At 50.4% G+C, this 16,669-nt stretch overlaps 1 protein-coding gene across 12 annotated transcripts in view; it reads right to left on the bottom strand.

Moving 5' to 3' along the window:
- DENND2B (DENN domain containing 2B) overlaps window positions 1-16,669 on the bottom strand; it is a 177,910-nt gene that overhangs the window by 26,276 nt on the left and 134,965 nt on the right. For 9 of the 12 annotated variants that reach the window (XM_024795017.2, XM_071075127.1, XM_071075126.1 and 6 more), the window contains 2 exons: window positions 10,211-11,470; window positions 6,323-6,459 (listed from right to left, as the gene is read on the bottom strand). In XM_024795017.2, coding sequence (XP_024650785.1) covers window positions 6,323-6,459; window positions 10,211-11,470 — 1,397 coding nt within the window. The remainder of the gene's footprint in view (window positions 1-6,322; window positions 6,460-10,210; window positions 11,471-16,669) is intronic. The other 3 variants (XM_071075129.1, XM_071075128.1, XM_071075130.1) reach the window with 1 other exon arrangement.

Genomic DNA, 16,669 nt, shown 5'->3' with positions numbered 1-16,669 from the left:
AGCATCACTGTCCACATCAGGGCAGGGAGAACATTGATGCCAAGCTCATCAAATCCTTGGGCTGCATGATCAGCCAGGGCCTTTATTATCATCCTCAACCTATAGGAAGCGTTGTCCCAATCCCAGGGGTTTCTCCAAGCCACTGACATTTGGGGTTGAGTAATTCTTGTTATGGTAGACTGTCCTGTCCATTTTTAGGATGTTTAGTGGCAACCTTGGCTTCTATCCACCAGGAGACATTAGCATCTCCTTAGCTATAACAGCCCAAAATGTCTCCAGACACTGCCAGATGCTCTCTGGGGGGGACAGAGGGAAGAATGGAGGGAGAGAGAGGGAGGCAGGCAGGAAGGGAGGGAGGGAAGAGTGAAGCTGTCCCCCCACTGAGAACCACTACTTTAGATAGAGCTTTCTAAACTTCCAATGGCTTCTGAGTGTGTGACATGAGTCCCAAGACTAGCCCTCTTTTTTTCCATCCTTTCTTCCTTCACCTCACTCCCTCCTTCCTTCCTTCTTTTCACTACAGTAAGAGCTTTGAATATTGATACAAAATTCAAAGCTCCAAGAAAAAGGTGTAGGATACTGAGGCCCAGGGAAGTAATAGATGTACAAGGCTGGTACACATCACTGACAACCCAGGGGAAAAGAGCCAGCAACAGCAGGTTCTCAAGATAGGTCCTGTCTCTGGAAACTCGATTTCAGGAAGACCTGCTCCTGCCCAGCCCCTTGTGCCAGCCTCTCTTCTCCAGCAATGTTTAACATCCTCTCTGATATAACAAAGCCACTAATCAGTTCTCCAGCAAATAGATGGCTGGCCCCAGCCCACACGCTGCCTCCCCAGCCTCAGCTTGGTCCCTTCACCACCCTAACTCATCTGCCACTCCCAGCTTCCTGGACCATTCCTGACTGCCCTGGAGGAGCTGTCTCAAATAGATTGTCCCAGTCATCCCTCTAGGTGGACAGAGGGCCAGGGGATGGAGACGCACAGAGACAAGTGGACCCTGAGTCCTGGACCACTAAACTGAACCAGCTGAGAGCAAATAAATATCAAAGCAATGGCTCAGAGCTGGAGGAGATGGTGGGCTGGGAAATGGTGCGCAGAACATCCTACAGAGGACAGAGCTAAAGGAGCTAGGGCTGAATGGGAGATTCAGCAGGGGCATGAATGGGAGACAGGGAGCCCGGCAGATTGCAAATTTCTACCTGCATTCCTGCCCATACAGCTTTCTTGGGACAGTCCACACAACCCTTGGAGAGGGATGAAGAGGTGGACCCTCTTCCCTGAAGGCCTGGCCCTCAGCAGCCCCAGCTCATCAAGCCCAGCTGGAGAAGCCAGAGGTCTCAACCTTTCCCAGCTTGGATGACGAAATAAGGGACAAAGGCATCACCAAGAATTTCTGCTTTGCACTCTTCTAAAAGGGGTTTGTCAGAGCCCAAAAGTGTCACACTAATCCTCTTAAAGGAAGAATCCAGCCCCTCTGGGCCCTGCTCCCACTCCTCCCCACAACCCTTCACTCCTCCCCATAACTCCTTTGGTCTTAACCACACATACAGCACTCCCCCACCCCAACCTAACTGGTAAAACCAGTTAGGAAAGGGGTGTGTATATGCGCATAGGCACTGAGAATTTCTCCAAACACAGTCCTAAGCTTCCTGGACCACACCCATCACTAGGGTCCTGGGTCTGCAGCTTCCCTCCCCAACCTCCTCTGGTTCCAACCAGCTGTTTCTCCTGGTTCTCAGCCTTTTTCCCTCTCTCACACAGGACAGAAAGGGCCAGGCTAAGAGCCCAGCTCCCCAGCAACAGATCAGATTGGGGCCTCTAAGGGGCCGGCTGTTGCCCACCCTCCAAGACTTGACACCATTTCTTGACAGCCCCGGCACCTTCCCTGGGCTGCACCTCTTGGCTGTTTTGTTTCCCACTGCAACCTCCATCCCAGTGGGTGTCCTCTGCTCCTTACTGTTTCCCAGCCTGGGGGCAAATAAGGGAAGCAACCAGAGACAGTGGAGGCTCAAAAGGCTTTTGCAGTCCAGGCTGACTGGCCTGGTCCCCAGCTTACATCCCACTGAAGTTCTTGGAAACGCTCCCTCAGCCCAGGCTAGCTGATGGGAGTGGGAATCTGCAGGAATGCAGCTCAGGCGCCGAGGCCACTCCACATAACTCCTTAACAAGCTGCTTCCTTGGGTGCATTTTAAGTGTCAGGCTCAGAATGCAAACAAGGCCTTGTAGAATAGCAGCATCTTCCAGGGGCAGATGTCAGATGGGACAGGCGAGAAATAGCAGCCCCAGGAAGCAGCAAGGCAGTAACTTTCTTTCCGAACTCCTTTTCTGCAAGTTAGCAGGGTAAACCTCGGTATTTTGGGAGTACCCCACCCCAGCTCCTCAGGAATCATGCCTAGCGTAGGCAGGAGGCCAGCAAACCCCCCACAACCCCCATTAGAGTCCACTGCTCAGAGAGAGACACGTTTGTCTTGGGGCCAACTGGCCCTCCACCTCTGACAGACAGGACTCCAGTCCAATCACCAGGACCCAAGATGGAGATGAGCACTAGGCTCTCTGCCTCCCAACAGCTCCATCCCTGCATGCCTGCAGGAGCCTGATCCAGCAGGGTCAGAGTCATCCTTCACCCCACAGAGCACAGGCTGGGCCCAGACCAGACAGATGGCTCCCAGGAAGTCCAAGCCACTGATCAGTCCGAGGCAAGATGGGAAACTGCCATTCTGAGTTCAGCAATAAGACAACCCCTGAAGCCTTGTGGGGAGCTCCAAACTCTCGGGCCTGTCCCCAGGGAATGAAAAAGAAACCCACCAGAATCTAACAGAAAGGGACTATTTTCCTCTGTATTTCCCTCTGGCCTCCCTAGTCAGGTCCCAGAAATTCAGATTGGGCTGCTGTGGGGACATAAAAAAGGAAAACATGCACAGGGCACTGTCCTAACTGCAGACTCCAGAAACCACCCCCACCACCCCACGAGGCCAAAGCAAAACCTAAACATCCGATGTAGTGTATTCCCAAACTGGTGCTTGGGTCGCTCCCCTCCCTTTCTCCCGCATCCTCTCCCTCTCTTCTTTCCTTGTCCTTTAGGTGTTCCAAAGATCCAGAAGCCAGGTGAGCAGCTACCTCTACCTTTTGCCCACACAGCGCTGACCCCTAGCTGTACTAAGCCACCCAAGAAGCAGCCAAGCTGCTCCCATATTTTTTTAACTCCTCATGCAACCCCAGAGTGGAAGAGAGTCCTCCCTAATGAGTGGGGAGGCCACTCTGTTGCCCCACCCACTCCCTACCTCCTGTTGCAGGGTACATTCTCATTCACTCTAGTTTGGCAGAAACTGTACTGTGTCAGTTTGCTGCCCAGGACACTGGGAGCACCCAGTGTGGCTGCTGCCATGAGCAGAGAGGACTGTGGTTTTCTGATGTCCCTTGACTATGCTGGGTGCTGGCAAGCCTGTGGTCCTCCCATTCTCTATTCTCTGAGAAGGATTTCCTGTGGGATACGTTCTTGGATCATCTGAATTGAAATAATTTGAGAAAGGGACAGCTTCAACCATTTCTCTCTGTCCAAATTTCCACCATCCAGGGCTCTGTTTTGGGGCAATGTTTGGGGGGCAGAATTTTGGAAGAACTCAGCTGGCCAACAGAGCTGTTCCCCAGGCCTTCTTAGGTCAGGTTTGAGAGAAGGGAAAGAGGAGGGCAAGTGTGTCTAGGCCTCTGCCTACTCACTCATTCGGGAGGACTTTCTTCCACTCCAGGATGTTGGTATTGCACAAGGAGGTGAGAAATACAGGAGCAGCACTGGCTGCCTCTTGGGTGGCTGAGTAGAACTGGGGTATGGGCTGGAGTTGGGGCATCTTCCTTAACTGCCCACCTGGCTTCTGGATCTTTGGTTCTGATGCCCCTAGCTCTTGACCTCTGCTCTGGGTCGCCTGTGGGTACAAAGCTGTCTTTTCCCCAGGGATAAGGGAAAGGGCCTCCCTCCCCAAACTCTTTTGCTGTTCTAGGGACCTCACTCCTACAGTCTTCCAGCTGTGACCCAGTTTTGCGTGACTACATACTATACACTCTGTTCCTGGGAAAGCAGTGTCCCTGCGGGTCCCGGCATGGCTGCTGTCTCCCCAGAAACGCTGGCCCAGCAAGTGGCGAGGAAACAGCTATGAAACCGATGGCTCAGATCAAATGAGGGAACAGATGGCCCTCTCTTCATAAGACTCCAGGCTTCTGAGCCAGCCGGGCGCGGTGGCTCACGCCTGTAATCCCAGCACTTTGGGAGCCCGAGGCGGGTGGATCACGAGGTCAGGAGATCGAGACCATCCTGGCTAACACGGTGAAACCCCGTCTCTACTAAAAAATACGAAAAACTAGCCGGGCGAGGTGGCGGGCACCTGTAGTCCCAGCTGCTGGGGAGGCTGAGATAAGAGAATGGCGTGAACCCGGGAGGCAGAGCTTGCAGTGAGCTGAGATTGCGCCACTGCACTCCAGCCTAGGCGACAGAGTAAGACTTCATCTCAAAAAAAAAAAAAAAAAAAGATTCCAGGCTTCTGAGAATCTGGAGGGTTCTCTCTACCCCGGGCCACTTCTCTCTCTCATGTATTAACTAACAGCACATTCTTCAGATTCAGGGCCTAAGACAGAGGCAAGACAGGGGCCCAGAGAGGGAGCCGGCAGGCAACACAGCCTCTCTCCTCCCCACTAACCAACACTGACCCCACACTTCACCTGAGCAGAATCAAAGCCCCTTACTGAAGAGGATGCTAACAGAATTGAAATGAACGCCAAACAAACAAAAAAAAAAACAAAACAAATGCAACCCAAGCTAGAGCATCTATCTTTCGTCTGATCCGTGAACACAAGTTTGCCAATACCATGTCTTCCCACCTGTTGGAAGACAAATCTCAATGGAGTCTTGCATTTCTGCCCTTCTTCTGAACAAGAAGAACTGACCGTTCCAGACTATATTTTAAAGGGTATTTATACAGCAAACAGCCTTGGAAGACAGAGATAGTATCTCCCTTCAGGGCAGAGGCAGATTTGTTTCCTGACCAGAATGATAAAGGTAATGTTTTCTCCAAGGACCAAGGTTAGGCAGGTTTGCCAGCAGTCTCTGAAAAGACTGGGGTTTCCTACGCTTGGGCTCCCCAGCTGGGACATGGACCTGCAGTGTCTGCAGCTTCCACCTGGGCCTTCTCCACACCGCCCCATGGGACTTACGCACAAGGGGAAACCCGTGTGAACACGAAGCTCATGCTGCCTGCTATGCCATGAGTAATAAAGTCCTTTGTGACGCAGGGGTCTCATGTCTTCTGCCAGCACCCATGAAACTAGGGCAATGAAACTTCTTAGCTTGTACAACAGACTGAATGTTTGTGTTCCCCAAAATTCCTATGTTGAAACCTAATCCCCAATGTGCTGGCATTTGTAGGTGAAGCCTCTGGGAGGTGATTAGGTCACGTGTGCAGGGCCTTCACCAATTAGGGCCCTTTTAAAAGAGACCCCAGAGAACTCCCTCTGCCCCTTCCACCACATAAGAACACAGAAAGAAGATGGCCATCTCTGACCAGGTAGCAGGCCTGCACCAGACACTCAGTCTTATTTAATTCTAACAACAACCTTATGAAGTATTATTACTTTTTTTTTTTTTTTTTTTTTTGAGACGGAGTTTCGCTCATGTTGCCCAGGCTGGAGTGCAACGGCGTGATCTCAGCTCCCTGCAACCTCCGTCTCCTGGGTTCAAGCGATTCTCCTGCCTTAGCCTCCCTAGTAGCTGGGATTACAGGCGCCCGCCACCATGCTCAGCTAATTTTTTGTATTTTTAGTGGAGACGGAGGCTGGTCTCAAACTCCTGACCTTAGATGATCCACCAACCTCAGCCTCCAAAGTGCTGGGATTACAGGCATGAGCCACCATGCCCGGCTCAAAATGTTATTACTATTACTGTTGTTGTTAATATAGTCACATCATCATTTTATAAGAGAAAAACAGAGTCTTCACAAAAGTTAAGTGATTTGCCTTAAGGACACACAGCTAAGGAAGAGGGTCTGTTGGACTTCAAAGCCTTCCAAAAATAAAGGAAAGGAATAATGTCGTTTTCTCCTTCTCGTGTCCCCAAAGGTCCTTTGGATTTCAGTTCATTCAAGAGCCAGGCTTTTAATCACAAAGCTGCTCTGTCTTTGCTAAGGTGCTTCGCCCGATGTCCCATTTCCAGGAGGAGTTCCAGAAGGTGGGACCATGCCTGCCCACAGTGAAGGAAGTCAATCTAGGTGTTTCCTCCTGTTCCTGTTCTTCTGTAGCCCCTGAGATGACCCAGCCGCCACCTCTGCCATTGCTTACCCACAATATCTTCATAGGCATTTTCTTCTAAAGTGCTTTTGGATCCAAACTTGGGTTGGTTCTCAGTACCATTCTCAGTGGGAGAAGAGGGGTACAGGGACTGGAGACTGGATGCATCCTCAAACTCAAAGGATTTTCTGTGGATAACAAGAGCAAGAGTCATTCCTGCTGAATCAGATCTCTGCTGCCTTGCTGGGGAATGTCCATGGCAATAGCAAAGACCATAGGCCCTCCTCATAAAGCCAGCTTCTGAAAGAACATCAAGGCAGGTCCAAACTTACCATCCAAATTAAGAGACAGATGGTCTGAAAGGCTCCAGCCTGGGTGCCTGCAATGTGCCTTTCCCGAATAATACTGATATTAGGTAACAACAACTACCCCAGCTTAAAAGTATGCTGTTCCAGGTGCTGCATCAAATGCACCTTTACATGTGTTATCTCATTAATCTTCACAACAGTGCCACCAGTATTGTGACATCTTGTGAAAGAGGAGATGGAAGTGACAGAGGCATGATTCTCCCAGACGATGTCTCACTCCAGAGGCTGAGCTGTTAACTATTAATTTTGGCCTCAAGCCCTAGAGAATATCCTCCTTGAGAAATGTCTGTGATTACACTGGAATCAAGTGCCTGGTCTGCCTCTGGGGTCTCACATCCTCATCTGCATCCTAGCCAGGGACTCCTGCCATTGCACTAAGCAGGTAGGAAGGCTCAACACTGGGAGGGTCCCACTCAGGGCTGTCAGGGGGTTGGAAAAGCAGTCGTTGCTGGGTGGTTTGTTGAAGCAGGAAGGGCTGAGCCCTTAAAACAAATAAGACCACTGCCAAGGTGGAGCTGGGAGGACAATTTGCAGTCAGAAGCTGCTTCCAAGACCAGCTTCCCTTCAGCTAGTAGTTTGCTCCTTTCCATCCCTTGGACAACCTTCCTCTCTACTGTACAATTTCAAGACCACAGCTTGCTGTCTCCTAAGACTCCCTGAGCCTACAGCACTCTCTGCTCCTCTCCTTCATCTGAGAGGTACATCCCTCATCTGAGACCCCAACTGCATCTTCTCCCTCTCCAAGGCAAGTCCCCACAGGCTCCTGGGGAGGGAGAGAAGGCAAGGCACTGACTGGATCCCTCCTCCCACCCATGAACACCTCCTCTTCTTTCGGGCACCATCAGACCTTTCAGCCAATAGAGGCCTTTTTCTCTTGTTTCCTAACAGCTTCTCCTGAGAGTCCTACCGTGCAGGGAAAGGGCTAAAAGTGGCCTGAAGGCTACAGCTTGTTCTTAGCTTGCCTGTCCCTGCCCTGCCCCAAGCACTCAACACAACCGAACACTCTTTATATTGGCATCTCCTCCCTGTGCCTCTATGACACATTCCCTCCTGGCTTTCAACTTTTCTTTTCAACTCCTGGCCACTACTTTTCAGGCTCTTATGAGGGGTTCTCCTTTTCCATTTGCTTTTTAAGTGTCCGGGTCTCTCAGAGTTCTGTCTTAAAAACTCTTTCTCACTCTGCACTTTCTAGGGACCAAATATCCATGGGCCATTGCCATATCTACCATCTCTATCTTGATGACTCCCAAATTTCTGTCTTTGGCCCAGATTCTTAACTAGATAAACATCCAATGGCTGAGTACAGTGGTTTGCAAATGTTGGCCCAGGACCAGAGTTAGTGTGAGAGCAAGTTTTCTTTGGCATATACAGTAGACTCAGCATCGTATACAGGTAGCCCTCAAGTCAGTAAATAAGACACAAATCATGTTCAGTCAAATTATCCTTGAAAATCCCCCAGGAAGGTGTCATACTGAGGACCAACATGCCATCTCTCATTAAAACTAATAGTTTCTCCCCAGGAATTTTTTTTTGGGGGGGGGCTGAATGCCAGAAGAAACACTTGGCTTATATTTTACACACACACACACACACACACACACACACACACACACACACACACACACACATTTTTGAGAGATAAGGTCTTGTGCTGTTGCCCAGGCTAGAGTGCAGTGGTGTGATCACACCCACTGTATCCTCAACCTCCTAGGCTCAAGCTATCCTCCCTCCTCAGCCTCCCAAGTAGCTGGGACTACTGGCACATGCCAACACTCCAGCTAATTTTTAAATTTTTTTGTAGAGATGGGGTCTCATTATGTTGCCCAGGCTGTCTCGAACTCCTGGTCTTAAATGATCCTCCCATTTTAGCCTCCCAAAGTGCTGGGATTGCAGGTGTGAGCCACCTCACCTGGACTGCATTTTTTTTTTTTTAAATGAAAAAGTCTATTAAATGTAAGAATCACACTTGGTATAACAGACACAAACTTACCATCTCCACTCCTCATGGAACATGTTCACCATGTGAAACGGCATACAGAACAGACTGCACTTCTGGAACTGTTTCTCTTTTTCCAAGAGCACAGATTTAAGTTTGCTAAGTTAATTCTCACACGAAGGGACTCCTCCATATACGGTATATGTGTGTATATATTATATATAAATGCAGTGTGGGGTGGAATATGTGTAAAATCTTCAGGCTGATGAATTCTCCCCCCACTCCCTTTGGTCACTTAGTCAACTGCTTTTGGCTCTTCTAAATTTAGCTCAGCAACTCCCTCCATGAGGAGCCTCCCTTCTCTCCCCCATCTAACTCAGATGTCCCTTCTCTGGGTCTCTGCGGCCTCCTGCACTGCCATGAGTTACGGCACATATGACATTATCTATAATTTATCTGTGCATCAGACCACGAAGCCCTTGAATGGAAGAACCATGTCCTATTTGCCTCTGCATCCTCTTGACCAGCACACTCTTGGTGCACAGCAGGCTCTAGATGAATGTTTATATAAATGGATGAATAAGGACAAAGCAAACACTCCTGGCAGGCCGTTTAAGAATTAAAGAGCCAGTGAGAATTCTGGGGTGGACTCAAACATGGGATTACCCTTAGCCATGGGCTGTTCCAGCTCAGGGGTCTGAATCTTTGAAATTTCTTCCTTTCTGCACATGGCAGGAAAGTTTATATATAAGATGGGATATGTTAGATGAAGCCTGAAGTGTGGGGACAGACTAAAGAATCCCCAGAAGTGAAACAAACCTGAATACCCATCTGTCGTGGGGTTAGATGAGAAAGGCAGTAGGATGTAGGAGGATGAGTATTCCGAAGGAAGCTCACTCCCAGCCTACCCTGATTCAGAGAATAAGACGCCTGCCAGCTTTCACCAATTCCAACAGCTCCAGCTCCAAGTTACTGGGGAGACAGCCCTTGGTAATCTGGGGTTAGAAATCCTGAGACTGACCAGGAAACCACCGTGAGCCTTGGAACAGGCTCATTCCTGTTTTACTCCTTTTTTCATCAATCTCCCCAATAATCCCCTCTTGATATAGGCCCAGGGTTCATATATGGCCCGGAGGCCCTCAGGAGAGAGGGAATTGTGTTAAATTTGCCGATACTACCATGTTAATGACAAAATGCAGTATTCAGATAATGCTTCATTCAAAGAAAATAATTTCTAATGCTGGTACTTCAGGTGGTAGGGAGGCTAAGATCCTACTAGTCTGCAAAGGACTGCCTGCTTTACCTACTCCCAGCAGAGGACTGAGGAAGCTCCGACAGGGGCGGGACACAGCCCAGCTCTACCCCAAAGGCCAAATCCAGCCAATACCTTCAGTGACCAGCACTCAGGTCCCAAGTATCCTGTAAGCATTCCCACTCATGTCAAGTATCTTGTAAGAGCAGAACAATCTCATTTTTCACTACCACAACTACCACCTAACAATTATTCAGTACTTCAGGGCTTACGAAGCACTACTGATTGTGACCCACCCTACAATCTGTGCTTGCACTGTCCATTTAAAATTTAAAAGCAAGCCACGGTATTCAGCTACAACACATCGGAGGCGCATGCATTACCTGCTCTGGGACTTGCGGTGACCACGAATGTCCTTCTTGGGTCTCCGGGTGACAGGCGGGGCTGGGGTGGAGGGCAAGGGGGGTGGAGCAGCAGGTGTGGGTGAAGGAGGTAGACCATTGCTGGGCTTACTCTTGGGGTTCTTGTCAGCCTCGTATTCAAAGGTGCGCTTGGGTTTGGGGACAGGGTTCACAGCGGGATCAGGGGAACTCTTCGATGGCAGCCGCTGGGAGCTAGGGCTATTTCCAGGGGTCCCGGGTTTAGTGGAACCACTGCCTTCCCTCTCTGGGGGTGGGCCCGCCTCCCCGCCAACTCCAGCCACTCCGACTGCCCGGCTGCCAGCGCTCACACTCGCGCCCCCTGCCGGCTCCTCCAAGACGCCCAAGGTTACAGTCTTCCTTTTCCCCCGGTCCACGCTGTAGCAGCTGCTGGGGAGCTGGGGGAGCCCCCGGCCTGGCTGCTCCTTCAGGGCCTGTTCAATTTTCTGGATCCGGCTCAGCACTGCTGAGCTCTCCTTCCTGCTGCCATGCCCCCTGAGGAAGGCGCTGGGCTCACTCCGGCCCAGCCGTTTCTCCAGCCGGTAGAAAGAGTCCCGGACAGGGAGTGCCTCTCCCTCCTCCTCAGTCTCTGGGTAGGAGCACTCGGAGAAGGTCCTGCTCATCCTCCGGAGGCCCTTGAAATCAAAGGTCTTTTCTGAGCTGCAGGGGGACGGCACCACGCTGGGACAGCCCAGGCTAGGGCAGTCCTCACTGGCCGCCCACTCGCCCCCAGAGCCCTCCCGCTTCTCTCCACACATGCTCATCCTGGGCGACGCCTCTCGGCGACCTTCCCATGCTGAGATCTTCTCCCGGATGCCCAGGCTGTGGGCGCGGGTACCGGTACGGGTCAGCAAGACGCCCCGGGGGCCAGCCGCTGGCCCCGGGAATGGTGTGCTCTGGGCAAGGGGGAGGCAGGCAGCTACCCCTGCTACATCCTGGGCTGCGCCTTGGACATTCTCCTTCTGGGCTTCTCTCTTGCACGCCGAAGGGCTTCTGTCCAAATAACCGAAGCTGGCGGTCTTGAGGGGACAGGTGGGTGGGGAAGTATCTGGGGAGGGATCTTGAGGATTCTGGGGTGAAGGAGCTGGGGGGTGCCGGTCCTTGAGGAGCACCCGGGAGCTGGAGTGGCTGGGGTACCTGCAGGCTGAGGTTTCACTATCACTGAGTGGGTAGATGGGACTCCTTGGTGGGGAAAGAACTGGAGGTGGAGAGACTGACTGAGACCTGGGGGCAAAACAAAACAAAGGAAAAGAAAAAATGGCAGTGAGTGGCTGACCAACCAGGGGCATCCTGTTTCATTCCTACAGAACTCAGCATCTTTTTCCTGGAGGACTCTCAAAGAGTATTCTATTCAAGTAATGTACCTTGAAGGTTGTCTTCAAGGAGAGCAATAGCTCCTTAATCACAGCAGGCCAAACTCAACAGGCCTCTCTGCCCAAACCATCCCCAAGCACCCTGAGTAATGTCTGAAACACCTGTTCTGTGCCAAGCGAGAGTATCCCAAGAGTCTACATCTGCCAACAGGAGGGCAGAAAGCCCAGTGGTGTGCTGCGACATGCTTAACAACCAGTTCTCAGAAGGTGTGGTGGCTCACACCTGTAATCCCAGCACTTAGGGAGGCAGAGGCGAGAAGATCACTTGAGCTCAGCAGTTCAAGACCAGCCTGGGCAACATAGTGAGACTCTATGTATGGCAAAAAGAGGGGAAAAGGGACCAAAAAACCCAAAACCAAACAAGTTTGAACAACCGGCTGTCTGGGGGCAACAGCAGATTGGTAGCACTTGCCAATATTGGTAGTATAAATATTCCAACTCTGGCTGAGTTACCAATGTGACGTCATTGGCTGTGGAGTTGAGAAGAGATGCCACTGATCAGCTCTTGTGAACTGGTGCAAGATGGTTCTCCAACACCACTCCCTTAACAAGCCTCTGTCTGGGACTTCTGCTACTAGACATACGTCTCGCTCCTTCATGTTGGGTTCTGACAAGAATTAGAATCCCTGAGGGCCTCAGAAAGGTCAGAAGGGCCCCTCAGGAAAGAGTCTTTTCCACTCTGTCAACGAGGAAGCCAATGGGGTGGGGAGACCAACTCCTTAAGCAGCTCCACCCTCCAGCAGTGGCATCACATCCAATAAGCATCCACCATGTCCCAGCTCCAAATCTACATGCAGATCTTGGCAAATACCAGGAACAGTTCTGAATAAATGTTTTTACGTATGTTAACTCATTTAATCTTCCTGAAAATTCTATGAGGTTGTTTATTGTCTTCATTTTACAAATAAAAAAACACTAAGGCACAGAAAAATTTAATATCTCATCCGAGGTCACTCAGCTGGTAAGTGAAACCAGGACATGAACTTCCACTACACTGGGCTGCCTCTCTGAAGAAGCAGCAGTGCCTCTGCCACTTTCTGAACTGCCAGGGCCCTGAGGCAGCTCTACAGAAATCCCCACAGCACTTGGCACACCCCTGCCACAGCACTTGTAAGTATCAAGGGACTTCTTGGTCTTCCCTACTAGACCATGGTTTCTTCCAGGCCCAGGGACAAACAGTGTTTGGAAGGTGCTCGGTGAACGATGAACAGCAAAAGGAAGGGAAAGGTGAGCTTATTGAAGAGAACCATGAGCATACTTCCTCTTGGGCACACTTTGCTACTTGTCTACTAGTGTAACCACTGTCAACTTTCAGAATTCTTTACAAACAGTTTCAATTCAAAAACAGCAGGATTTGCCAACACTGCACAGTACAAGGCCTACCTGACCCTAAGGCCGTGGCCCTCAGCTCTGGGCTGCCTAGCCTCTCAGGCTCCAGAATGCCATGCCATCCACAGGAAGGCAGCCAGCTGCCCCTGAGCCAGGCTGCTGTCACTGCTTGCTCACACACAGAAAACTGGAGCTTGGGTGAGTCAGGGATTGGCTGACAATTCCCTGCTGGGTCACAGGCCTCTGGCTGCCCCCTATCAACAGGAAACCTCAACATGCTTAAGTTGTTTTTCAAAGGGCAAGTCAAATAAGAGCCATCCCATGTGTATATGGGCACAGATGAGAGAAATGCAGTGCCCAGCCAAGCCGATGACCAAAGAGGCTCTGCTCAGTGAGGAGGTGTGAACAGAGTAAGCCCCGGCACTCCCTGGGGTAGGGAGCGGCAGGGCAAGGCGCCAGGCTTGAGGCGGGGGGAGATCCCAACTTCCTCACAACTGATGGAGGCCTCATGTCTCTCTTATTTTATAGAACCATAAATACAAAAAGGCCATCAGTCTAGCCCCTAAGTGAATGAGTGCTTGTGCTACACAAAGGACTCTGTTTTAGTTCTCAACTGAAGATGCATTTGACAGAGGACAATTTCATTTGTTTCTTCATTCAACAAATACTTAGTGAGCACCTACTCTGTGCTAGGCCTGTTCTAGGAGCTAGATATAAGAATAAACAAAGCAGACATAAATTCGTGTCCTCATGAAGCTTATATTCTACTGGGAGATGGCAGGCACCTAATGAGACTCACAATCTCTTGGGAAGCCTTTTTAAACTATACCTGCCTCACCTGCTCAGGCACTTTGATATGTGGTTCCCTAGGGCTGTGTCTTCCCAGCTGCCCGGGAGAGAATTCACCAGTCCATGGAACCACTGTTACTTATGGTAGTGTGGGGCATGGCTCCTTGGGACAGGAAAATGATTCAGGGCCTCTGGTCCATCTGATCCCAGCATGCTTTCAGAAAGAATGATTCTATAACTTCCCTTAGTGGTTCCAGCACAAATAAATCTACACAGGTTAAGAACTTTCTCTCAATGCCTACCCCACTTGAACTGAGGTTTCATTTCTCTCCTCTCATGCAGCATAAAGTAGAGAGTAAACTGTCCCTTTCCTCTGCAGGTCCTGTCTTTGGTGTCACTGCTGACCTGGGGCCCATAGCTTCACGTGCTACCCTTGCCCCGGCCTCCCAACAGGCCAGGCCCAGTGCACTGCACCACAGAGGAGCTGCCCGTGCTGACTTGGAGCCCAGGAGCCCCGGGTTCATCACAGAGAAGGCACCAGTCACTCACTCCAAGGTCTGGTAAACAATAAAGATAAGGCCCTGCCCTCCTGGGTGTGACATTCTCACTTGAGGGTAGAATTCTCTGTTATCTGTCCGCATGTTCCTGATTCTACCTCTTATTAGCAATGGACTCACACTCTGAACATCCAGTTTCATTTCTTCAAAACCGTTCCACATTTTACATCACAGGGTTGTCATATTGAGCCAATGAGACCACGGATGTGAAATGCTCATTATCATTAGTACTGGTTTTTTTTTTGTTTTTTTTTTTAATCAGGTTATGGCTAGCCAGTCGGTCTCAACAGAGGGTAAGAACATCACAGCCTTGGTGTTCAAGATTCAGTGTAGCCACTTATAAGCTTCATGACTTTGAGCAAGTAGTCTTCTCTCCCTAAGCCTCAGTTTCCTTAACTATAAAAAATGGGTAATGGAAGATCACGTATCTTGGCTGGGTGCAGTGGCTCACGCCTGTAATCCTGGCATTTTGGGAGGCTGAGACTGGTGAATCACCTGAGGTCAGGAATTCAAGACTAGCCTGGCCAACATGGCGAAACCCCGTCTCTACTAAAAATAATAAAAATTAGCTGAGTGTGGTGGCAAGCACTTGTAATTCCAGTGACTCGGGAGGCTAAGGCAGGAGCATTGCTTGAACCCAGGAGGCGGAGGTTGCAGTGAGCCGAGATCATGCCATTGCACTCCAGCCTGGGCAACAAGAGTGAAACTCTGTCTCAAAAAAAAAAAAAAAAAATCACATATCTCAGAGAATCCCTGTGAGAAATAGAGATAGTACCTGTCAAGCGTTGAGCTTGGGGCCTAACACAGTGTTCCAACTTAGCTTGATAATTACTAATATTCATATGGGGCTGACTCTTCAGAGTAATCACCTGGGAAACTTGGTCAGTTTGCCACTGTCCATGGATCCTGAACATTGTCGGGGCGGGGGGAGGTGGGCGGGGAGTAAATCAAATATGGCCATGAATTCTTGGCAGCTCAAGCTATGGAAAGGTGAAGTCTATTTCTCTGCCCCTCGAATCTGGGTTGATCTTGGTGATGTGCTTTGAGTATAATACAATGTGGTGGTGGAAACTAAAAGTTGTCCAAATTCTAAACTTGAGGCATCAAGAGGCCTTGTAGTTTCTCCCTTTACCCACCTGGAATGCTGCCCTGCCACCATCACATAAGGAAGCCAGTCTAGTCTTTTAGAGGACAAGAGGTCCCATGGAATGTAACCGAGGCACCTCTGTCAATAGCCAGCCTACAACTGTCTGACTCATGAGTGAGGCCACCTTGGACCCAGACCCAGCCGGACACAGCTACATGAGTGCGCCCAGGGGAAACCAGCAGAGGAACCACCGGAAAACCCACAGAAATGTGAGAAACAATCAACTGTGTTAAGCCACTAAGTTTTGGGGTGATTTGCTCCACGGCAGTAGTAAAAAGATGCAGGTGGGAAAGGCCACGCCTGCGTGTCATTGGCCCATCCCATCCCAGTGCAGAGCCACTGCCCTGGCCTTCCTCCCCCACTTCCCCACAGGCCAGCTTAGCTTCCATGGTGTCTGGATTGGATCTCTCTCTCACTACTACAGGCTCTGATGCTCTTATGGGGGCATTCCCTGGAAGTGGAGCTAGTTCAGCCACCCTAAGAATCAGCTTCCATCAGTCTTTGCTCCCAGGCTGAAGGAGGGTCAGGAGAGTCTGTCACCTAGAGAGGGAACACTAGGGAGGCTTCAGGAGGGACACAATGGGGCCAGGTGTCAGGATGTCTGGATCCTCGTAACAAAGAGTTACACAGCAGGTGGCATCCCCTGGCATGGATGGGGGAGAGTGCTCATTCCTGGGCTTCAGTTCCACTCTGTCTAGTTGTTTCCTAGTTCCTCAAACTGAGACTGGGAGGGAAAGTAAGATCATTCTCCCCTGTTGCACAAGAGGAGACCACGGCCATGAGAAGAGCAGGGCCTGGATCCAGGCTGCCTTCAGATGCCACCACGGGAGCCAAGCCACTGAGAGTCTCTAGCTTCACTTCTTCCTGGTTCCTAGGCCAGCTCCTTGCTAGCCTTCTCTGCATCTGAACAAAGGAAGCCACCTATCACCCAGACCACAGGGTGCAACCCCAGCAGGCCGGAGATACATTTTGGCTCTCTATCCATTCAACCAGATACATTGAGCGCCAAGTCTATTCCAGGCACTGTTTTAGGCTAAGGTGGGAGGACTGCTTGAGCCTGGGAGGTCAAGGCTGCAGCGAGCCACAATCGCACCACTGCACTCCAGCCTGGGCAACAGAGAGAGACCCTGTCTCAAAGGAGGAAAAAAAAAAGGATCAGCAGAGACTAAAAACAGACAAAGTCTCTTTTTCTATAGGTTACATTCTGGTGGAGGCACATGAAGTTGCC

Source organism: Macaca nemestrina, chromosome 12 (assembly GCF_043159975.1).
Source record: "Macaca nemestrina isolate mMacNem1 chromosome 12, mMacNem.hap1, whole genome shotgun sequence".
Lineage (NCBI taxonomy): Eukaryota > Metazoa > Chordata > Mammalia > Primates > Cercopithecidae > Macaca > Macaca nemestrina.
Note: the sequence above shows the minus strand (reverse complement) of the source record. Positions and strands in the feature narration are given on the sequence as shown.